General features: G+C 36.7%; 4 protein-coding genes across 5 annotated transcripts; 2 read left to right on the forward strand and 2 right to left on the reverse strand.

Moving 5' to 3' along the window:
* Positions 1 to 906: 906 nt before the first annotated feature.
* Positions 907 to 8095, reverse strand: LOC117305127 (lysoplasmalogenase-like protein TMEM86A). Of its 2 annotated transcripts, none has more exons than XM_033789897.1 (2): positions 7922 to 8095; positions 907 to 2303 (listed from the first exon to the last, which is right to left on the reverse strand). In XM_033789897.1, the coding sequence occupies exons 1-2, from the start codon at positions 7937 to 7939 to the stop codon at positions 1557 to 1559; spliced, it is 765 nt and encodes a 254-aa protein (XP_033645788.1). In that variant the 5' UTR covers positions 7940 to 8095; the 3' UTR covers positions 907 to 1556. The 2 variants fall into 2 exon arrangements, with proteins under 2 accessions (XP_033645788.1, XP_033645789.1); XM_033789898.1 differs by lacking the exon at positions 907 to 2303 and adding an exon at positions 4076 to 5671.
* Positions 8096 to 8981: 886 nt separating this feature from the next.
* On the forward strand, positions 8982 to 13798 carry LOC117305122 (40S ribosomal protein S10-like). Its single transcript, XM_033789889.1, has 6 exons — positions 8982 to 9086; positions 10204 to 10345; positions 10602 to 10776; positions 11918 to 11983; positions 12679 to 12743; positions 13472 to 13798. Exons 2-6 carry the CDS (start codon positions 10205 to 10207, stop codon positions 13508 to 13510), a joined length of 486 nt encoding a protein of 161 aa, XP_033645780.1. The 5' UTR covers positions 8982 to 9086; position 10204; the 3' UTR covers positions 13511 to 13798.
* A 1391-nt stretch (positions 13799 to 15189) lies between these two features.
* LOC117305094 (myotrophin-like) lies at positions 15190 to 20707 on the forward strand. The gene is made up of 4 exons (XM_033789835.1): positions 15190 to 15395; positions 16627 to 16740; positions 17564 to 17647; positions 18111 to 20707. Exons 1-4 carry the CDS (start codon positions 15330 to 15332, stop codon positions 18192 to 18194), a joined length of 348 nt encoding a protein of 115 aa, XP_033645726.1. The 5' UTR covers positions 15190 to 15329; the 3' UTR covers positions 18195 to 20707.
* LOC117305093 lies at positions 19841 to 23892 on the reverse strand. Its single transcript, XM_033789834.1, has 6 exons — positions 23465 to 23892; positions 23008 to 23168; positions 22674 to 22858; positions 22416 to 22551; positions 22037 to 22166; positions 19841 to 21666 (listed from the first exon to the last, which is right to left on the reverse strand). The coding sequence occupies exons 1-6, from the start codon at positions 23829 to 23831 to the stop codon at positions 21581 to 21583; spliced, it is 1065 nt and encodes a 354-aa protein (XP_033645725.1). The 5' UTR covers positions 23832 to 23892; the 3' UTR covers positions 19841 to 21580.
* Between the last annotated feature and the right edge of the window lie 207 nt (positions 23893 to 24099).

A 24099-nucleotide genomic window follows, 5' to 3' on the forward strand; every position in this document is an offset into this window, starting at 1 on the left:
TTAATTTTTTTTATACAAAATGTTATTGTCGTACAACCAAACTTATAATACTGGCAAACATTACTTAAATTTAATAACTCTAAACAGTTCATATATTCTGATACATTTAGTGCATTGATAGACATTTCTATAATACATAAAATAAATACATTGAATAATTTTTATTCAAAAACAACTATTCCCCAAGAATATTTTCAGTGACCTGGCCAGGAGGCCAATTCACTAGTTCGTCAGCTTTTTCACAAGTCAATATTATTTCAAATGAACTAGGGATGATTCTGAACACTAAACTAGCCAGCCGAACCACTTGGAGAACACTCTGACTGTCCCTTCAGTCCCTCATGTGTTTTAAATGGCATTACTTTACAAAGTGTAGTAAGATCAATTTAAATAACAAACTTGTACCTTGCAAAATACATTACTATTGTGTACTTTTATAATATCAGCGACATTTAATGCTTTAAAATACTAAATATCATACACAGAAAGTGAACTCCCTAAAAGCTTCAAAGCCTAATCTGACCACTTTGGTCTCCAAAAATACACAGTGTAAACATGTAGAGCTACGTTAAGCCTGTATTCTTCGTTTTTGAAAGGGCAAGGGCACCAAGGTATTTCTCCTTGGTAATTGGTAAAGGGCACCCTATGAGGAAATTATAAATTTCTACTGGAGCAATTTAAGGGCACCAAGGCAATGATCTGAGGGCACACAGGCAATCACCTTAGTTGCCTCCGTGAAGTATCAGGCCTGCTGTACATATATACTGCCACGAAACCATGGAAGATGCCAAGTATTTTGGGTATTTCGAGAAATTGGGCCAAGACCGAATTGAATTTTGGTTTTGGCAGTGGCTACATTTTATGATCGTATTTACTCATAAGTTCTCATCTTCAGCATTGTTGCTGTAGCCATAGTCGTCTGTAGCCATATCCATAACAACCATAGCCATAACAACCATAGCCGCTATGGCTATACATGTAGCCGTAACAAACAGTTTGGCAAGATTCGCAGCAAAAACAGAGCTGTGCAGTCAAATTCGCTTAGCACCAAGTATGAACCAGGCTTTACAATGTAGATTCGGCAACAGACTGATGCTTTGAGGTCTTTTATTAAGATTTTTAAACAAAAAATCCACATCTTTTTTACCTGACTTAAACTGTCTTTCAGAAAATTCACTTTAAAGCAGTTAATTAATAAAAAAACTTTCTGGATATGTAATAAACTATTTATTTATAAAGCAAAGACTTGTGTTGGTCAATCGTTTGCTTTTATCTTTGGATTCAAATGTATCTGTACAATGAAAACTGTATCTTTGACGTTCATTATCAAATTTTCAGCCACAAAGTAAACAAAGTTCTTGAATAAATTGTAAAATTTCAGCCAATAAAATCTTTTTTAAAAACACAAGAGATTAAAAACAACTATTAATAATAAATAGAATTTATATTGAATTTAACAAACAAATTTGTATTTCAACCAAACTCCAAAAAGTTAACAAAACTTAGCAGCTGATATTTTAATCAACTTTAGAAGAGTTTTTTACTAAGTTTTTTGTTTAGTCTGACTTCACGATCTTCCTGTTGTTGCACGTCTTGGGCTTAATACATTCTTCTTCGGTTTGGACCTCCGCGATCTTTTCCAGCTCGGGAACGACTGAGAGGGCAATTCCAAGTTGCGCAGTGTAGTAAGTGATCATGATGATGTGTTGCCCGTACGGAACTGGAACAGTCCACTTGTTAATCGCCAGGACCGTGTCGGAGATGACGAAGAGCAGCGCCCCGATACACGCACAGCTCTTGGTCCAGGAGAGAGCTGCGATATTCATACGAGCGACAGCGCGCCACAGCATCGTGACGATCAGAAGCCCGTAGAAGATTGATAAGTAGATCAGAGGGCCTTTAAGACCCGGGTAGAGGGCGGCATACAAACAGGCGAAGAGCGGCAACAACACCAGGAGAAAACCCCAACGGTAGGGTCTACCGTGGAAGGCGATGCTGTATAAGAAGTGAGCGAAAGCAAAGAAGAGCAACCCATGGACGAAGAATTGCTTCTTGTAGACCAGGCAGGCATCGCCGATTCCAGAGCAGATGAGACCCGTTAGGATGCAGATGGAGTAGCGTTGCTTACGGCTGAAGCCACTGCGGTACATGTAGCTACCAACGAAGAGGCAAAGGAAGATGATGGGTAGACACTTGAGGAGGATTCCCCATGGTGACGGTTCAGCCGCTTGAGGAATCCAATGGATGAGGTAGATCAAAGATGAATTGATGAACGGTAGAAGACGCAGACCTGTAGACTGCAACTGTGGAATCAAATCAAAAACAACTTTAAGATTTTTAATAGATGTTAAATTTGCATAGGGGATAAAGAATATTAATTTTGGTTTTACCCATATTATATACCGAGTCTGTTAGCACTGTATACTCAGTACTTTCCCGAGTCCTGTGAAAAAAAAAAAAAAAAGGGCACATTACTCGAGTGGGGTTCAAACCCACGACCTTCGCATATCTAGAGCAGTGTCATACCAACTAGACGCTCGGTAGCTAGAGGCAGTTTGAATCCTATCATTGGAAAGAACACAGAGAGATAAATGTTTAACATTTTTCTTTGAAGGAATAAATATCACCAAGCCACGATGAAAGTTTGTTTAATTACAAATCTTGCCATCTTTTAACCATCTCTCTTTGAACACGGGTCAAGTTATCAAAATTGATAAAACAGCCCTATATTAAAAAAATTGAAAGTTCAAAGTCCAAACAAACTCTTGTATTTTTTGATCGAATCAATTACGCACCTATTAAGAGTGCAAGGTACGTTTTATTATTTCTTACACAACAGATTGTCTAAAAAGTTGTCCTTAGGTCAACTGAAATCAATCTGATTATAACGAAAAACAAAAACAAAACAAACACCTTGTACGCTTTCATACATAATGCATTTATGCTTTCCACCTGTTACTAATATAATTGGTTTATTCAAACACTACTTGTAGCCCAAAAGACTGAATTTTAAAGTGCTTGTATATCTACATGTCATGAACTTTAAAATACATGACATTTATAAAAGGAAACAAGTCGCTAAGTTTTATTAATTTGTAGGACTTGAGATTTTACTTCCTGTCCTGTGTGGGATGAAACAATCCTGGTAGGACAGTAAAAGATTAATTGCTACCCGGCCCTTGAAAGTCACGCTAAATTTGAGGTATAAGTTGATGGTATACAATACACGCATTACACATTGATTCTACACAATCTAGCCAGCAATTCTAGACATAATTGTACTTGCGGATAAATGTCCCAGAAAATCATAAAAAGATGACTTCTTGAGCTTCAGTGTTTTAGCACATGGCATTGAAACAATATAAGTTATCACACAAGCGCGAGTGGAATACGGAAAAATATAGGGCTTCTGCGTCCCATATTCAACAAGGTTGAAAGCTGTGTTGGATGTGGGACGCAGACGCGCTATATTTTCCGTATTTCTACAAGCGCGCATGTGATAACGTATTTATCTTCAAGCAAACTTTGTGCATGACCATAGAACACACTAGACGCAGGTAGTGATATTAGCCTTGCAGTATAGGTTTTTATCACCACTCCATTCTGCGAATCTGATTGGAGGATTAGCGCGTCTTTCTACTGGTTCTTAACTTGGATTTAGGTAAACGTTTGGTTAAAGCCATTGGACCCTTTCGGTAAACAGTGTTGTCCAAGGCCCACACTTTGTGTACCACAACTTCTATATCAAATAACAAACCTGTGAAAGTTTAGGCTCAATCGGTCATCGGAGTCGGGAGAAAACAACGGAAAAACCCACCCTTGTTTCCGCGCGTTTCGCCGTGTCATGACATGTGTTTAAAATAAATCCGTAATTCTCGTTAACGAGAATTTATATTGTTTTGCTGTTTTCTCAAAAAGTAAAGCATTTCATGGAATAATATTTCAAGAAAAGTCTTTCACCATTGCCTTCTGAAAACCCTGTAAGTTATTTGTAAATCTGTGAACTTTTATTTTGTTTTCTGAACCGAAAGGGTCCAATGGCTTTAACACTAATAAAAATAATTGTGATCAAAACTTACTTGCTTAGAAGTACAGCAGCTTTCAATAATTTTGAGAATCATTTCACTTTGAAGTAAGGTGGTAAATGGACAAATAAAGTTTTTAACCCCAAAGTTTAAAACGTTACTGACAGTAGCGTTTTTCAAATTGTGTATTCCAACGTCGTGATATTCTTCCTGTGGACATAAATTTTCACAGATTATTCTTAATGTTCCAAAATCCAAAGGTTTAATATCACATCAAAGAACTTTTTATGTCTTTTGTCAAAATTTAAAAAAAATTTTTTTTTTAAAGTTCGTCTGCCTTTTAAACTTTTCCAATCCACCAATTACGGAACTGGATCCGTTTTATCTGTTGTTAAACAGTACCATATCAGTCCAATTGTACAATCATGCATTCAATATAAAAAATAACCAAGTCAACAAATTAATCTTGTTGATTTATTTGTAATATTTTTAAGCGATAGAAAATAAACAACCGATAACACACATACAGCCTGTTATCTTTGTGGGTTCATTTTTAGTTTAATAACTTTTGAAATTTGTTAAAACTGTTACCAAATCTATTATAAAAGTCAATGAACCATTACCTGTGCATAAAATGCAAAACAAAACCATGCAAACAAACATCATTTACTGTAAGAAACTTTTTGCTGGGTGCTGGGTTGTCATTGAATAAAAAAGACAAATCCTGAGAATTGGACAAAGTTACCTCTGAGTGTGAAGAAGAAGTTGATTTATTTTAAAGGTTTCTATACTTAAAATCAGCTGTTATGCTCAAGAAATTGCTCAAAACAGAACTGTATCAAATCAAACTCTTCACGGTGCCTTGGTCGACATGATTGATTTGTGCACTATATAGAAGAACCTATTTCAATTATCTGCACGTTTGGTCATTATAGACTTTTAAGTTTATCAGACGGTAACGAATTATCTAGTTTCTCCGTCTGTCCCAGTTCCTTGACGACCGACACAGCGATTAGAAGTTGGGCTAGATAATATGTGGTCATTATAATATACTGAGCATTGGGTACTGGAACCGCAAATAGATTGACAGAAAGCACCGTATCAGAAACTAAGAAGAGTGCTGCACCGAAGAAAGCATAAAGTCTGGTCCAAGACATTTTGTTAGAGATGGTGATCCTAGCCATGGCACGCCAGAGCATCGTTAGAATGAGGACGCCATAGACCATGCCAGGGTAGAACAGCTTCTTAGCACTCACACCGGGTATAAGGTACTGCCACATGACAATGTAGTACGGGAGAAAGAAAAACATGAAAGTCCACCACATCGGGCGCTCATGGAACGCTACAATGTAGAGGAGATGAGCTACGGCAAAGGAAGCTAACCCGAAGATGAAGTAATCCTTAGCGTAGACGAGGCAGGCATCACCCACCCCGGAGAATAACAATCCCAGGAGAATCGCTAGAGAGTATCTTGAGAAACCGTAGTGATGGATTTGAATCAAGACGTAGAGACACAAGAAGACTATCGGGAGACACTTGAGGAAGATTCCAAGAGGGGACGGCTCGTTTTCCTGAGGTATCCAGTGAAGGAGGTAGAGTAGAGATGACGTCACACAAGGACACAGGAGTAGAAAATCCGACCTTAACTGCAAATAAAAACAAAATCATTTAACAATGCAGCAAAACAATTACAGTTAGTAATTTTCATGAAAACATTCAATTAACAAAAAGCTGACAAATTAATTCAGGCCTCAAAATAGCCAATGGCTACAGAAATTGCCGTGGTGCCCTGTGCTTTTGCTTTGTGTGGTGCCCTTTACAAAGTTCCAAGTTAATATTTTCCTAATGAGGTGCCCCTTACCAGAGGGAAACTGCGGTGCTCCTTGAAGAGCAAAGTTTAAGGCCAGTGAATTCCTTTAGAATAATGAGCAAAGAGCAGATAAATTGTAGTCAGGACAGAGCCACAGTAATGAATCATGGTCTCAACAAAATCTCAACACGGAAAAGTTTGAGTGATCTCTGGGACTATTATGAGCTAAACTTATGTTATGAAGTTAAACAAAAAGAAGAAGTACTCACCAACGATTTTCTGATACAGTGGACAGACAATGAACCCAATGGTGATGAAAGCAATGAGGTCAGAATACTCAGCGATGTGTGGAGCCTCAAAGTGTTGTGTTTTTAAAAAGCAGATAGTGAATGATTTCCCCCCGATGAAGCGTAGCAAAATGCTACACAAAATTTGCAGGCCTCGAAATAACTCACATCACCTAAAGCTATTGCCTTGGTGCCCTGTGCTGTTGCTGTGGTGCCAGGCCTGATATTTCACGGATGAAATAGTGGCGATTGCCCCATGTCAATGACTTGGTGCCCTCGAAATGCTCCAACAGAAATTTACAATTTCCTCATAGTCATCTTAGGGTTCCCTTTACCAAGGAGAATATGACTTGGTGCCCTTGCCCTTTAAAAAACGAAGCATAATGCCTGTGGTGCCCTTTGCAAAGTTCCAATACATGACAGTTTTCAAGAGGTGCCAGTTACCAGAGCAAAATAGCTGTGCCCCTTCAGTGCAAAATTCAAGGCCTTGTTGTAGCGTCATAGCAAGGCCTTTAGAGAGGTATAACTGCATGACTTACGCTTGCGGGTTTGTAAAGTAGCCCAATGTGAGCCACTTCACAAACACTGAGAAGCATAATTATTCATATCCCAAAGGGAATTTAGATTTATTGAGGGATATTTGATCTTATTTTTTTCCTTAAAAAATTATTCCCCTCAAGAAATTGGTGGTAAACTAGACCCAATAACTGGGGGCTGTGCTCCTTTTTTTCGAAATTTGTAATTATCGGTCGTAAGACCGATAATTTACAAAGAAGGTAAAACGTTCTTTATTAGTGAGTAGCGTTGTCAAGACCCAAAAAGGCTTCTGACCCAAAACCAATGCCCTCACAATGGCTTTAGTTTCATTCATGATTTCAATAGTTCAAATCAAAAAGAAAGTGCTTGTTCCTCTTTCGGAATATATGTATTTTCGGCACTCTCTGGACGGACGGACGAGGACGAGGCAAGGATAAAAACTTTGCCTTGTCATCTGGTCATGGAGGAAGGGAACATGGATAAACCATGGAGGTAGAATCTCTACCTCCGTTGATAAACATACACTTAATTATAAAGTGGAAGTCGAATACTGCAATTTGTTTTAATCTGAAACAATTATCGTGCAAACACAGTTTTATCAAATGCCAGTTGCCAATTCAGTGTGTGGACCATACTTAGTACAAAAACAAGCAAAGTACATAATCATTAATAATAATAATAATAATAATACCATTAATTTATAAAGCGCCTTTTCCAAAGGTTACAAAGCGCTCAGAGAATGACAGGAAAAAAACAAAAAAGGAATGCAAACAAAAACCAAGAGGAAAACCACGACTAGGCAAAGCTAGCAGCATTTAGCCAAGAAAGACCCGCGCAAAGCCTGTCTCTTTATAGACTAGAACAGCAGGCCAAGCAAAGCAAAATTTACTGATTGAAAATGAATGTTTTCAGAGACCTTTTGAACATGGTAACAGAGCTAGAACTTTTGGTTGAGTTTGGAAGGGAATTCCACATCCTAGGGCCTGCAACTGAAAATGCTCTGACTAACACTACAAACACTAATCATGGGACGAACCTTCCTCCATGCACTATCTGACTATAAAACATCACAACACAAAACACGCCAGCTCAGCAGTAAACAACAGAAACACAGTTCGTGCTTCGGCTCCCGTGTTTCTTGTCAATCCGAGTTATACAAAATTTACAAACAACAATTTTCTTCAAAGTTACGGACCACAAGAGGCTCAAAATCATGCCGAAAATGTTAATTTTTAACAATAATATTGCACAATAATACTTACCAATCCTGTTATGCCCATGTTGGTATAATTCTGTTGGTTCAGCGGGTTGAAATATCTTGTCAAACTAAGGGTTTAAATGTATACAAATTCAATCGGCGTTGCTCTTTTCGTTTTCTTTTTACTATAGTATAATGCACGTGATTGCGCAGACGTTTTTGTGTGTGTGTGTTTACATACGACATACAACTGTGTGTGCCGCGCGCAGAAGCACTCATACATCATACAAAATGCACGTGACTTTGTTGATATCACTAATTATTCTGACATCATTATATCCGTCGAATTTCATTGGATCTTTTCTAGCTAATCATTAGCATAAAACCTACGTAATTTTGTAGAGTTGGTTATCCTTTTTTGGGTTGCTTCGCCTATTTTACCATTATGGTATGGTATGGTATGGTATGGTATGACTTTTGGAGGAATATTTCTTTTAGCATTCCATTTTATTTTGTTGATCACTAAACATTCGCAACAAGAACATCAGCAACAGCAACATCAGCTAGCAATGAAAGCATGCAGTGTGCGACTGGAAAAAAATAGAGGAAGATAATGAATGATGTGAATTATTATTGATATTATGTATATTTTGCATAATGCAAAAATAAGTAAAAAAATAAACAAAATAAATCATTGGTTGACCATGGAGGTAGGGAGGGGAGGAAGATTTACACACCATTTTGAGAAGGGGAGTAGATTATTTCAAGATCATGTCATGGGTGACTTTTTCATAGTTTTAGTTTACACCATCCCATGCATTGCCATGTTTGTTAGTTTTTTGGTTGATGGATTTAAACAAAATTATTACTTTTTAATAAACCAATCAATGCAGGGAATTTCTCGTGGGTGACAATTCATGTCAATTTTATCCTCAGTAAAACATCCTATTCTCAGACCAGACTTACGATGAGGAACCGTGCAAAATAGTGTTTAGGAAAGTGGAGTTTTTTAAAACATGACTGATTTTATTCCTCTATGGGTTACACAAGAAAATAACTAAGTAACAACAAACACTTGAGGGCTCACTCTGCATTTTGCGCTCAGAAGTTCAACGCTGGTTCCCTGTCGTATGCGGTAACAAATCATGCATTTGCCTGTGGCAGGTGAACCAATGAATTGTTAATGAACGGCCTTTTGCATTGGAAGGCGATCGCCGTACCGAACCGAAGTGAGAAAGCTATACATTTAATCTTCTAAAATCAAAACGATCCAATATTTTTAAACATCCTAGTTTTCTGTTATCTAAAGTTTATTGATCACTTAATACATATATTTAAGTATTTAGTTATTTTATCATCTGGAAATATATGAAAACAATAAAATACCACATCGTTGGGATCGGCGTAAATTAAACATTTCCCTATTCAATGTTGTGTACAATAATGTCGTTCTGTTCCATCATGATCATGTCCATGGCGGAATTATCGCGAACTAAACTGAAGCTGTTTAACTATTTATAATATAGCGAAGAACAAATATGACACATTTTGATATATTGCTTGTAATGTATGTAATTCAACTAATAAATCAACTCAAAACCTTACAAAATTTCACTTTGCAGTGTTGCACCTCCAAGTTGCTGTCAATAAAATAAGTCAATTGACAATTAATACAAAAATACATTTATTTGTAACATATCCGTCAGGGTTAGGCATTGTTAACTCCTTATCTTTTTCTTCTTACTGCAAAAATGTTCGGTGTTGTTATGCAAAAAAATATAACATTTAAAAGGTGTTCGACATGTTCATCACCACACAAAAAAATAGTGTGCCTGATGTAGGGTTTAGTAGTGTGAAGTGTAATGAATTAAATTGGGAGTAGGCCCTTTGAAAAACAAACAAATGGCCTTGCCTTCATCTTTAAAAAGATGAAATTCCAGGCCTTGTAAAAATGTAGACACAGGAACTGTGTTTAGTAAAATCGTATGTATGCCTAAAATGATGTATCTTTATATTTACTGAGAAATGGATAATAAATTCTGTGACTGACACAACATTTATTTTATTAAAAAAAAATTCAGATGACAGAAGAAAGAGTAAGAAACAAAACTACTTGTTGTAAGTTGTGTACCTACTAAATGGTCGTGCATGCAAGAACCCAGAACATTTGTAATCGAAGAGTATTAACCCTGGGTTTAACTTTTTTGTTCAAAACTCCTTGTTACAGGTTTTCTCGTTGGGCTTGCCAGCTACAAATACAATGATTAATAAGTTCACTTACATTTACAATGCATCCTTTGTTTCATTACCAGACATTTAATAATGGTATTTATTTTTCTATTTTAGAATGTTGATGCCCAAGAAGAGCCGCATCGCTATCTATGAAAACCTCTTCAAGGAGGGGGTTATGGTAGCCAAGAAGGATTGGAATCTACCAAAACACCCAGACTTGGAAGTCAGCAACCTCTTCGTTATCAATGCCTTGAAAGTAAGTATATCGTTGTCATCGGTTGCTTGGGGCCATTCCGCCCATTTTTTTGACAATTTTCATTTAACAAAACGTTAACACAATGGTGCATGTGGTCGTAAACATTCCGTCTGCATTACAGCATTTTGACAATTTACACATCAATTGCTCATGCTCTTTCTCTGGTAAGTTTCAACGCACACAGCCAGTAGGAATTAAGTTCAAGGTTTGACAGTGACTTCAATTCATCAATTAATTTATCCCCTTTTTTCTTCAGTCGCTGAGGTCCCGCGGCTACGTGAAGGAGCAGTTCGCCTGGCGTCACTATTACTGGTACTTGACCAATGAAGGTATCCAGTACCTGAGAGATTATCTTCATCTCCCCCCAGAGATTGTTCCCTCCACCCTCAAGAGACAGGCCCGCCCTGAGACTGCAAGACCAAGACCCAAAGGTTAGATGCTTTCTTATTGTGATGCTTCTTTGTTTCTTTGTCTGTTGTCCAGACCAGGGGTGGATTTCACAAATAAGTAAAATAATAAATAATAACAATTCTTATATAGCGCATTTCACAATAACCGTATCAAGGCGCTTTAAATTAGTGCCCTGCAGCCGATTTCACGAAACGCTAGGATCAATCCTAACTCTAGTTAGAACGAGTAACCCGTCCTAACTTAGGATGAGTTCAATGCGTCCTACGTATTTGGATACGGAACTGAACCCGTCCTAAGTCCTAAGATTAATCCTAAGTTAGGAAGAGTTTTGTAAAATCGACGGCTGGTCATAGGGCAAATAACATCCCTTTTTTAATGTTTCTCAGCTCCCTTGGGATTAGACAACCTGGGCAACAGTTTATATCGCTCCAAAGGCTTTTTCATTCACAATATCAAACTCTACCCTCGCAGGTACCCATTTATACCCCTGGGTGAAGAGAAGCAATTATAGTAAAATATCTTGCTCAAGGACACAAGTGTCACGACCGGGATTCGAACCCACACTCTGGTGACTTAGCACCAGAACTTGAATGTGATGCTCTTAACCACTCGGCCATGAGTGAGTGAGTTTACTCCTCCTAACTTTAGGACTAGTCTTAATCGACCCCTGGGTTTCTGTAGATCCTTCAAACAATTTTTTTTCAAGATCCCTAAACTATCTTTATTTAAGAAGCACTGAGTTATTTGATGTAGTCTTAAAAGAAATGGATGAAGCATGTTAATGTGATGAGTGTGGTTCGCTGTTTCTCCTGATTTAATTACTTATACTTTGTCTAAACTTAAATAATTAAATAATAATACCTCACTGTGTATAGTGTCTTTACAACAACTAATTCATAACTAAATAATTTTAAAATGTTGATTTTGTGTTTGATATAAATGTGTTCTTCCCAGCATACAAATTAGGTCTTTTAGTTATGGTTCAAATGAAAAAAAGCTGACATTTTGATTGTGGTCTTGCGAAAAAAATTCTGTTCCAGTTATATCATAATTCTTACAACTTCTCTCAAAGTGTTTTCAAGTGTACCTGGAAGTAAATGTTTCATTAAGTTGCTGATCCTTCAAATCTCATTTAGCTTTCTGATGTGTTTTTCTCTACAGCCATGGAGCAAAGAGGACCACAGACCGGTGGTGATGCTCAGCGTGATACCTACAGACGAGGACCACGTAAGTTTCATTCCAAGATTCTTATCTTACCCGCCCCCCCCCCCCCCCCCCCACACACCCCTCTTACACTCTACCAAATTGTTGTTCAGCCTTGGCCCAAAGTAATGACTGCTTATATTCGTGTATTCTTATATGCATATTTTATTAAACCAATTCGCAGCTGGAGCTGGACACTGAATTACACGGTACAGGCAAAACTGTGCTTAAAGCCTGGTTCATACTTCCTGCGAATGCAAAAGTAAAGCATATGTTGACGTCACAAATTCGCAACGAATAATTCGCAGCAGTTGAACTCTGCTCAATTCACTTGTGAATATCGCTGCAAAAGGAGAGTTCACTTCAAATTCACTTTGTAATTGCATTTGCAGGTAGTATGAACCAGGCTTTACTGGGCTTCAGCCCACCATTTTGCACTTATAGCGAGGGTAAACCTTTGTAAATTACTCAAAAATTATTTACCATGAAAACTTACTTGGTAAGAAGTTCTGTAGATGACTGTTGATAATATATAACATTTTGAGAAAGAAATCCCTTCAAAAGATTGTAGTTTTAGAGAGATGGATTCAAAAACATGTAATACTTTGAGAAAGTATCTTCTAGGGCCAAAATTTGAGACCATTGAAAAAAAAATTCAAAGATTGTGCTACACTTAAAATATTTCTAAAATTCCTAACGATTTTTTGTTCGAATATCAGCTGGAGCAGGTGGCCCAGACAAGAAGGGAGATGTTGGTGCTGGAACAACACAGAGCTTTGAGTTTGTAAGTATCGCCAATTAGGCCTCAAATAAACCACCGGAACCCATCGCAATAGGAGACTTTCCAACGCTAGGTGGCAGCAGACATACCGGGTAAATTTCCATTGTTTACGTAGTTCTGAACATGCGCATAATTCTGAGAACAATGGATTTACCCGGTAAGTCTGCTGCCCTCTATCGTCCCAGAAAGTCTCCCATTGTCATTGTGCCCTTTGCTTTTGCCATGATGCCCCTTGCGAAAATCCAAAATTATATTTTTCTCATACAAGTGCCCCTTTCCAGAGGGAAACTGCTGTGGCTCTTCAAGAATGAAGTTCAAGGCCCGGTCTGTCATATTCCTTGTCTATCATTAATGGTTATTAGTAATGTCAAGGAAAAGGAGCCAGGCTTTGTGCTTCGTTACTTCCAGGTTTAGTTTACTTGACTGTATGGAGAAAAGTTACACATAGGCTGGAAGACATCACAAATTTTTTCATAAATATGATTTTGTTTTTACCCATACACTGATCTGATTCAGTACTGTATACTCCAATTTAGTTCAGTGCACAAAAAATCCACAGACAAATCACTCTGGTGGGATTCGAACCCATGACCTTTGAATTGCTAGAGCGGATGTCTTATGACTAGACCACCAACCTAGCCCGGTGGCTTTGAGGCATTTTTAATCATATCCGTCTGCAGCTGGTACAGCAATGAATTAATTCTGACTTTTCTTTCTTAAATCTTTTTCAGAGAGGAGGGTTCGGGCGAGGTCAATCACAGCAACAATAGAAAACCAACGAGCATCAAATGTCGTAAGAATGATCTCCATCTGGCATCCGCCATCTTTGTTTTCATACACACCTCGCAATGAGACTTTAAAATGAGGCGCCGTTAACTGAAGTAGACTGGTGCCTGCTGTTGAAGGGTACACACTCCATAATGGTTCTTCGTGGAGCTACACACAAGATGGCAGCAGCTTTCGTGCGTACCAAACAACAGAAATGGGATTTTAAATATGTGAAGTTATAACAAATAAATAAAAAGGGTATTCATTTACCTAGAAGTGGAAAAAAGAAATTGTGTGAATGTAGTTTTTTGTTCTGGTTCAGAGTTGAGAAATCCTTTTTAATTCAAAAGAAATGTCCACGTTTTTTCAACCCGAGAGTTGTAAGTGGAGGAGGAATGTGAAAATAAACACGAGCTAACTCCTGGTTGAACGTCATGCAACAATCCCACCCCTTCAATGTTCCCTTCTAAATGTAACAATTCCACCCGTTACATCACTACTCCAAACCCCCAAATAAAAAACAAGACTATAAAATGGCCTTTGGTTGATGGGATCGGGTTCTAACCCCTCCCTCCTGATACACCAATAGTCTTTGAAAACTTTGTTTTAGAAAACTAACTTGCATGGTGTCTTCACTTTGTCTTGAGAGAATCTCAGAATTCATTGGAGGATTTTAAGGAGAGGGTGCTTCAGTAACGGGTGAAAATAGTGTGTTGAAGTACGGACATTTGTTGGGGGGGGGGGCAACCTCTGCCACACGTTTGGTATACACTCGTCTCGTCATAAATTAGAAAAGTTATACATTATGGCATCATAAATTCAAGACTCGTGATAATAGCAGCTGTACAAATTTTGAGGGGGGGGGGGGGAAGTTAAGCACCTGTCAGCCACATGTGCGCCATGGTACACACTTGTCATTATATGAGAAAGTTCACATTTGGCATAATATTCAAGAGTTGTGAAAATAGCAACTGTACAAGTTTTGAGACCTGCCCCTCTTTCTTTTCAAAACAAAAGTTTATACAAATCAGACGATGCAGTCTCCATGAAATGAATGGTAGGCCTATGTTTTCTTCCCTTGAGCGTGTACAAATTAAGCTTGCATTTGCAAGAAATCCAGGCTCTTTTGTACAAAATGGGATGTTTGAATTAAATTGTCTAGAGAATCGGTGAAGAAAAAGAAAAAAATAACCCTGACAACCTGCCATAAATCAATTCATTATCAGCTGATGAACAAAGCAAATCCATTACAGGAAACGAAACTTATGCAATGTAATTATGCAGGGCCCAAAAAACAGTTATTTTTTACTGATTTGACTCACCCTGGGTAAAATAAAGGAAATCAATAAATAAATGCAAGTTATTATTGTGTTTTGATGCAGACAACTTGAATATGTCTGTGTCGATAAATTTTCTCGATTGTTTTTTTGTTTGACCCTTATACAAATTGGTTTGAACCACGCCCTCCAAGATTTCATGTGTTTACCGTTCCCAAAACACTACACCCATTTACGTAATTTCAAAACCCACGAGTAATGTCACTGATTGTGAACTGGTACTCAGCGACATTCAAACGGCTTCATAAACGTAATGATGGGAACCACGCAAATTTAGACTGGCACCGTTTGTCAGATAAAAAGCATCACTTCCGGCAATGAACACGCTGAGGTGCCATGCACGTACTTTGGATTACTTCCTTATTTTTATTCAGCACTTTTCGATAGTTGAACTGATTCGAGGACTTTTGTAACTAAAGTTTTGTCGAATGTTTGGTTAAATATTTAAATTATTTAAAGTACTTTGGTAGCATATATAACAACAATGACCGATCTTCAGTGGGTGTGCCAAAATGGTGAGATAGAGAAGCTAAAAGAACTAATTGGGAAAGTGAGTATACCTTTTTATTTTTTATTTTATTATTTGGCTCGGAGTCAAACTCCTGTCATTATTGTCAACTATTACTAGTATTACGAACTTGCATTTAAAGTGTAGTCATCATATCCATGAAAAGGTTGGCGTTTTCCCAAGATTATCACTGTAGAATGCCAGCTTTGTTAATGTTGGAAACGTGTTGTTTCTTGTTGTTTATTTTGTACATTATAAAGATAGGAATATATGATGATGTTAAGAAGAATTGTTAAGATTTTTTTTATGCAAACATGAATTTGTTTGTATAAAATAAATAAGTTCAGTTTAACTAGGCAACTGTTTTTGCATCCATTTGGCCCCCCAAAAATAGCGGTCAGGAGTGACGCAAAACATGTATTTTTTGTATTATTTGCCATTATCATTATAAAGTTTATATCCCATCACAATTTTTCTTGGTTTTCTGAATTGTTATTTTATGATAAGTTTAATAAGGTTTATCGCGATTCAGAACCGCAATGCGTTGTGGGAAAGCAGATGGGGCAGTTTGCTATGTGATGTGCACGACTTGCGCACGCATCGCCTATATCTTTGTGTGGGTTCAACAGCGCCCTCTCTTGATATTTTGCTATACCTTTGGCTTTTGGAACCGTTCCATTGTTTTAATTTCCTCTATACAATTAAAATGTAGATATTATTTATTTATAAAACTGTTATGTGAAAATTTCATTTCAAAAGGTGATAGTGTTTTGAGATAACGCAACCATACAATAGACCTCATCCCGCTTCAGACGGACCACCTGGTTGATTTTTTCTCAATTGTTGAAAGGTGTTGTGGAAAGGAAAAGGGGGCTAACGATGCCTCCTCTTCCTTCCCACAATGCCTTCCGACAATTGAGAAAAATCAGCTAGTAGGCAGGATAATAAGGTCTATAAAGCCAAAAGTTTTATTGTCAGTCATTTTAAGAGTGATGATTACCAAATGTACATATGTGTGTATCTTCTCTTTAAATGATCTCTATTATGATTAGTTTAATTGTTGGCACATTGTTCTTAGTCTAGGGAGCTAATGTCAACCAGAACTTCAATAAGAAAAAGACCAAAATGCTTTATACCATCAAAAGTTACTGCAGGCTTCTACTATTCCAGAAGTTGTTTTCATTCATTTTAAGAGTGATTACCAATTGTATACCTTCAAATGATCTGTTATGATTAGTGTAATAATAATTGATGCATGTTATTCTTGATCTAGGGAGCTAATGTCAACCAAACTCTTTCAATGGGAAGAAGACCACTGCATTTTGCAGCTGACTACGGCCAAACAGAGATCATCAGCAAGTTAATCGAAAATGGTGCAGATGTCAATGTAAGTATGGCTTAAAGCAATCGCACAACATCGGTAATAGGCCCACACTTCGTGTATCACAACTTCTATATAAAATAACAAACCTGTGAAAACTTAGGCTAAATCAGTCATCGGAGTTGGGAGAAAATAACGTGAAAACCCACCCTTGTTTCGCCATGTCATGATATGTGTTTAAAATAAATCCATTATTCTCGATATCGAGAATTTATAATTGTTTTTAATGTTTTCTCAAAAAGTAAAGCATTTCATGGAATAATATTTCAAGGGAAGTCTTTCATTGTTACCTTCTGTAAACCCTGTAAGATATTTGTAAATCTGTGAACTTTCAACTTGTGTTCTGTTCAGTAAGTGTCCAATGGCTTTAAAAACAAAGTACTTGATTGAAAATTATTACAAACAATAATTGAAATAAAAATTAATTAGTTTCACTCTGAGTCTCAATGAATATCAAACTCATACCAGCTAATCCTCCTTCTAAATGCTTACTGATTATAAAGTTCATACCAGTACCAATCCTCCAGAGCTAACATTTCATCAGAAAGCTCACTGATTATCAATCAAGTTCATACCAGTGCCAAATCCTCTAGAAAAAGAATTTCCCTTTAAAATACCCTCACAGTTTTTAATTTCTTGTTGAATGACATTTTCCGGGGTTTATGGAGTTTTTGTTGTTGTAAGTTAGAGGATGGGATAAATTGACTATTGTGAGATGTACATTCTATTTGAAATTCAAGAAAATCTCCACACAGGGCTCAACATAACTTTACAAAACTAGAAAATGTTTAAACAGGATAAAAACTATTGTTTATATTTCCTTTTGTAGGCTATAGACAAAAATAACATTAGTGTCCTACTTGCTGCAATATTCGAAGGTCACACGTCAAGCGTTCAACTTTTACTTGAAAAGGTGAGAGCTTAATTTATAATTTGTTCCCAATAAAAATGCAGACAATCTTTTTTACGTACAGAACTCTGCTTGAAAAATAAAACTTTCAGTTGGTCATCAAGGGAAAAGATTAATCACAGTACTTCTTCTTGCATAACTAATTGCAATGTCAACTTTTCAACTTGAGAAAACAGGAAGTGTAACTTTATGCTCAAAATATATATTAGGATAAAAAATACTTGGTAACGGGCAACTGAGAGCTGTTGATAGTAAAAAACATTGTGAGAAATGGCTCCCTCTGGAGTAACTTACTTTTTGAGAAAGAGGTAGTTACTCACTTAAATATTTGAATCTGGGAAAGACTTCTGAAATCACACAAATTTGTGCATTAAGTGTGTTTTTTAAGTAAAAGTTGGCAATGGACTCGGGCTAGACAGATTGTGAACTTTATCTGAAAAATGTCTCTGTTTTTTTCATCTTGCAGGGTGCAAGGAAGGATGGAACTTTTGATGGCCAAAGCTATATTGAGTTGGCAGACAAAAATGAAATCAAGGAACTACTGAAGTAACTGTTTCAGAACTGTGTGTACACTGTGTCTTTCTCGCATGAAATGAGTCAAAAGTCTCAAATTGTAGACATTTTTGTAAACTTCTTAAACCGAAGCAGTCTCGAAAACTTCTCAATCCAGAGACATTTCCAAAAACTTTTCAAATTGGAACATCTCTTTTAACTTCTCAAACCAAAGAAGTCTTTGAAACTTCTCAAACAAAAGAAGTCTTTCAAACTTCTCAAACCGAAAAAGTCCCTTAACTTCTCAAACCGGAGACATTTCCATAAACTTGGACACATCTCTGTAAACTTCTCATACCTTTGATGTCTCCCTAAACTTCTCAAACAAGAGCCTCTTCGTAAATGTCTCATACCGGAAACGTCTTTGTAAACTTCTCAAACTGTCAAAGTTTCCGTAAACATTGCAAACAATAGACGTATCCCTAAATGTTTCACGTCATAATCTCTTAACATACAGTGTCTTACACCAAGTACAATCTAAGATTCTTTGTTATTTTTCCTTCTCAAAATGCTTTCAGAACAACAAATCTTAAGATTTCATATATTTTAAACTTTAATTTCCTTCACGATCCAATGATGGATCTCGAGGATACATCTGCTTTGAACCTAAGTGAACTCTCAGTTGATAAATTGGTTTGTTGAGTACGAGTGTTTTATGTGAGTAGTATTGGCAAGTCGTTTCAATCACTCTGCAGTTTAAAAAGTCTGCTGTGTTGACATTACTCAAAATAAAGACAAAGGAATCCTACATTATTAAAATTCATTTCATGTAAGAAAGTCATCAAATTGTAGTATGACACTTGTGTTTTTTTAAAAGAACTCACTGAATTTTGTATTACTAGTTAGATATCTATTTGCAGCATATGCTTAAAACGTGTATAAAAAAATAATCGTTGGTTTAAAATTATTAACTCATCATGATCTTTAAATGTAATTGCAATCGATAATAATTATGACTAATTTGTTAAAATATCTCGGAGCTAGTCAGGAAAGTTAATTGTTTAAAATTCTTGTTATTTGCTTTGATAAGACATTGTTTCTGATTTAATTAGACAATTAAAATAGTTTGAGAAAACTTTTTTCGATCTGAAATGCTTTCGTCTTCAAGGAAATAATGTTTGAAATTTCAGTCAAATATATCAAAACTATTTGAAAGTTGAAATCAATGTTTCTTGAAAATGAACTCCTATTTTGATGATATTTTCATTGGTTTTAAATCCTTTAGTCACGACTACACCTTCTGCTTCGGTGGAAGATGTTTTAAAAAAGCTAATTCTAGAGAAAAAGAAAGACTTTTAAGAGGCTGAGAAAATGTATCGGTGGACAAATTCTAGCTGTTTAGTGGATTAATTATAGAAATGTTATTTACCATTGGCCGGTAGATCAGAAATGCGAAACACCAAAACCCCAAGGTTTTGCCAGCGGAAATGCCCTTTGCAAATTGAAATGACATTGCCCCATCAAAGATGAGTGTTGGTTAGCAAGTAGTTGCAAAAAGGAGAATATAATGTTGCAGTTTAATGGACTTACTGGTAATAAATAATTATCTCTATGAGATTTCAAAGCAACAACTACTTCTCGGAGACAAATGATGAACTTGTTGTATAAAAGTGCATGCAGATATTTATTTTTTACTAGTTTGCGTTTTTTTTTCTTTTTCTTAAAGATGAAGGTTAAGGCCCTGGGCTTTCCCAGGTTTGGGCGAAAACTTATTTAAATCATCGTCAATTCACTTATGTTTTTCAGTGGTCATTTTACGCAGGTTTATGGCTGCAATAGATAGGTTTCTCTTGGTTTCTGTGTGAACAAATGTGTTTGGTTTTCAGTGGTCTTTTTGCGTAGGTAAATGGCCACTTTAAAGAGGTTTTTTTCCCCAGGACCTGTGAATGTATGCTTTACAGAGATAAATGGCCACATCTTAAAAGTTTTATGTGGAAACATGAAATTTACGCATTTAGAAAACTTGCCGTATACATGAAATGTATTTGTCTTTAAAAAATATTTTAATATTTGTCTTTCTGTCATACCCCTTTTCGATAAAATTACTGACAATTTCAATTTCAGTTAACCACTAAAAAATATTGTTTAAAATTTTGCTTAAAGTACGTTAATTGGTGTAAAACCGCCCAATTCGTACATCAAATACCTGTATTTTTTAATAATTGAGATAGTTGTTTGATTATGGATTTGCATAACTTTAGTGGTACGATTTGCATAATATTTCATTGATAAGTGATCATTTTTAGGTTTACACACTTGTTTGGGAATGTTGGGTGACATGCGAGTATCAATAATTAGAGCAATAGGATACTTAGCAAAGTGGTTTGGGTGCATTTTGGTAATTTTTGAAAGAGGGTTATAAATTTCTTCCTTTAACACTTGTTTCTTAGTTTGTTAAGAATTCAAGAGTCGTGATCAGAGCAAGGGTAGTGAACTTAAAGTGAGGAACACTTTTAATTTTATGTATCATCATTATGAATTTATTAAAACCAAAAAATGTATTGATAATTACATCTAGTTGTTTCACTTTCACATTCTTTGGGCACTATTCATTTTGTTAAAAATGTCTTAATATGTGTCTTAACAAAATGGTTGCCTCTGGACTGAATTATTATTGTACAAGATCTTCTTCTAAAACTCTTTCGACATGAGACAACAAGACTCTTGAAACGAACTTGCTTTATAGACATGTACTTTTATTCAATTAACATAACACATTTATAATTAGTCTGCCAAAGCAGAAACCTAATTCGGATTTCAGAAAAAAAATTATCCTGCACGTAAACTCATCAGTTTGAAATCCACCAAGCTATCCAGAAATTCGTCCGACTTTGCTGGTTACATGTATGATGCTCTTCCCACTTTTGAAAGTCTGTTTTCTGATAATTTGCATTTGGAAAAATCTGGAAAATTGGGGTATAGAGCCTGCAAAATCTATTACAGCCTACACTGTAGGTCAGACCTTGTACTTGATAAAACCTGTAAAAAATAAAAGCCCTTTTTTAACGAATTTCACTGATAACTTTTTGAAATACTTCAATCTTTGATAATTAATAATGTTTATGATTCAAGTTCCAGTTTGAATTTCAAATAGTTATTTCAGGTTTACAAAAATATACAAACAAGTCACACAAAAAACATAAATATTACACAAATACCCCAATTAAGTTACCACCATCTTTGTTATGATCCCAGTGTTCAAATGCAACTTTAAGTACTGATTAAGATTCCACCAAAGTGGAACCTGTCTTTTTCCACTCCAGTTTCAGTCTGGTTACATTGATTTGAATGGCCACAACACAATAAATACATGTTTTCTTATTATTTTCGCCTGTGAAGTTTGAACTCGACAAGAAGGGTAAATACAAGAAGCCTTTAAAGGTCTCAAAAGAAGGATCCTAAGAATGCAATACTTATTTCATCTCCAATAGAGAAGGTATTCACCTGCCAGTACCTCGGAGCATAGTACACTGCAAAGAAGAACGCAAAGACAATTTTTTACAAGATACCTCGGTTTTGGTTTTCTTCTACAGAGTATTGTCAGGTCACCATTTTAAGACTGACTTGACAACCCTTTTATGAGACTCATCGGAAGATGGGTTTTGGTAATGAATTGATCTTAATTGCTAGGCAAAGTGTGATGTCACAACATAAATCACTATGGTAACGAAAGAAACTCATCCTAAGATGAATCTGTAAGGTCAAGGGTTAGTTTCATAAAGCACTAAGATTTATCTTAAGATGAGTTGTTGACATTGCCATAGTATTGTGACGTCACACAATTTATTAAGATTGTTGCACATCTTAACATCAATCTTTGTTGAAGACTTTTATACTTACACACATCTGAAGGTTGGAGCACAACACTGACCTCTGTGCAGTTATACTTGCATGGGGTCACAGGGGTCAAGGTGACTTCCTGTGAACCGTAGGCCTGGGTCAACCAAGCATTTGGATGTACAGGCATTGGCTATAAAGAAAAGAAATAACAAAACTCTTTTTAAAGACTTGCGTTAAAAACAGGACCCCACAGTCGGAAGATCAAAACGCAAAAAGATACAAAAATAAGACTTGTGGATCACCAGCTTTGAAGGCCCCACAATTGAAAGACCGAAAAGAAGACGAACACAAAACGTAGACTTTTGGCTAAAATATTTGATTTATACAATTACCTAGACCCAGCTGCCTAGACCTAGTCTAAATGAATGAGTGCACTCACCAAGGAATGAGCCTCTGCAGCAGGAGCATGAATGAGGACAAACATTTCCGTTGCTACTTCTGCCTTCTTGGGAACAAAGTAAGGTTTTGGAGAAACGTCTCGGATAAGTCGGACACCTCCAGGTTTCAAAACTTTCCTGAAAAAGAAATAAACAAAAAGGGGGAATACTTCATGAAGCAGGCTGTTACAAATCCCCTGCACTCACCCTCAAGATATGAATCACCCCCAAACAATAATGCATCGACCCTTGATACTAACCATTGTACATGGAGATCAGTTTCCAGGACATCCTCAACTGTCCTTGTAGGGTTGAACAATTCACCAATGCTGGTGATAAAGTGGTTGCTGCTCTGAATGTTGTTGGCGCTGTAGTGCAGGAGATCCTTATTGTCAAGATACACTGACTTGAGATCATCAAAGGTCACTGTGCTCAGGTTTGAATCCTAAAAATTAAGAAGGAATAAATTAGTCAAATCAGATTCCAAGTCAATCAAAGTTGCAAATCAAAGACATTTTCTACATCTTTACAGAAGATTGAAGAAAAAAAATAGTTCCAAGAATTTAGGCATGGTTTGACATATTTTTTGTTTACCTTGACAACAAGAGGTATTCCAGAATGGTAGTAGTATCTGGTATAATTGGTCAAGTTACTGAATACACGAACAGCTTTGACATTTTCACATGGCCAACAGTCCACTTGAGCAAAGATTCCATAGAATGGATTGGAGAGGATGCATTCCATTTCATGAAGGCCTAGGATAAGAAAAAAATTATTATGGTCATTATAAAAAAATTAAAAACATCAAAATGAAATATAAACAGAATAGTGACAACTAACAAAAGTAAATAGTTTTGGTGGTGGCAAAATATACAGAATTTCTTCCAATAACTCTTTAGACTTCTACTTCAATATCAGTTCGCTCACGCAGCAGTGCCAGCCCCACCCACTCTAGCCCTTCAGCCCAACGACCACACCCATCTGCCCATGGCAACCCATCATCTACATCCATGGCAACCCACTCATTGACATCTTCCTTCTTCAAACTCACCAGACAAATCAAATGCATCTCTCAACGGCATAGAATAATGGCGAATTGACCTCATTATAGGATACATGAACTTCTGCGCCTGTCGCATCATGAAAAGCTCCGTTGGTTTGTGCAGATTCACTAAGCAATACCCCGTAGCAAGCAATGCAACAAAACAGAAAACTGAAACCCCGAAACAACGGCATGCCCGTCCTCTTTTTTTACGAGGCTGGGCCGGTTTTCTTGCTCCGTTTTCCTCGCCTTTCACAGCTCTCTCAAAGCAACTATCGATTTCTGCGTCGTCCAAACCCCATGTTTTTCCGAGTTGACGGAGATTTTGCACATCTTCTACCAAAGCATCGTACATATCTTCATCCTTGGGTGCCATTTTGTCTGAAAATATGCGGTGAAAAAAAATAATATTATGATTTATGTGTCCTCACTTCCGCATTAAGCTCATGTATTATGCAACCACTAATTTTAAACTAGCCAAACCAGTCTGCTCTAATACGAGCGCCGATTCACATTATGCCTTATGATGGTATCACATTGCGTAAAAATAAATACGCTGTAAGGTCGATGGCTAGTTTACTATTTCAGTCGCCGTTGCTTGCCCGCGCGCCTGAACCCGCCCACTTTCTTGAATTTTGTCTTTG

Source organism: Asterias rubens, chromosome 22, assembly GCF_902459465.1.
Source record: "Asterias rubens chromosome 22, eAstRub1.3, whole genome shotgun sequence".
Lineage (NCBI taxonomy): Eukaryota > Metazoa > Echinodermata > Asteroidea > Forcipulatida > Asteriidae > Asterias > Asterias rubens.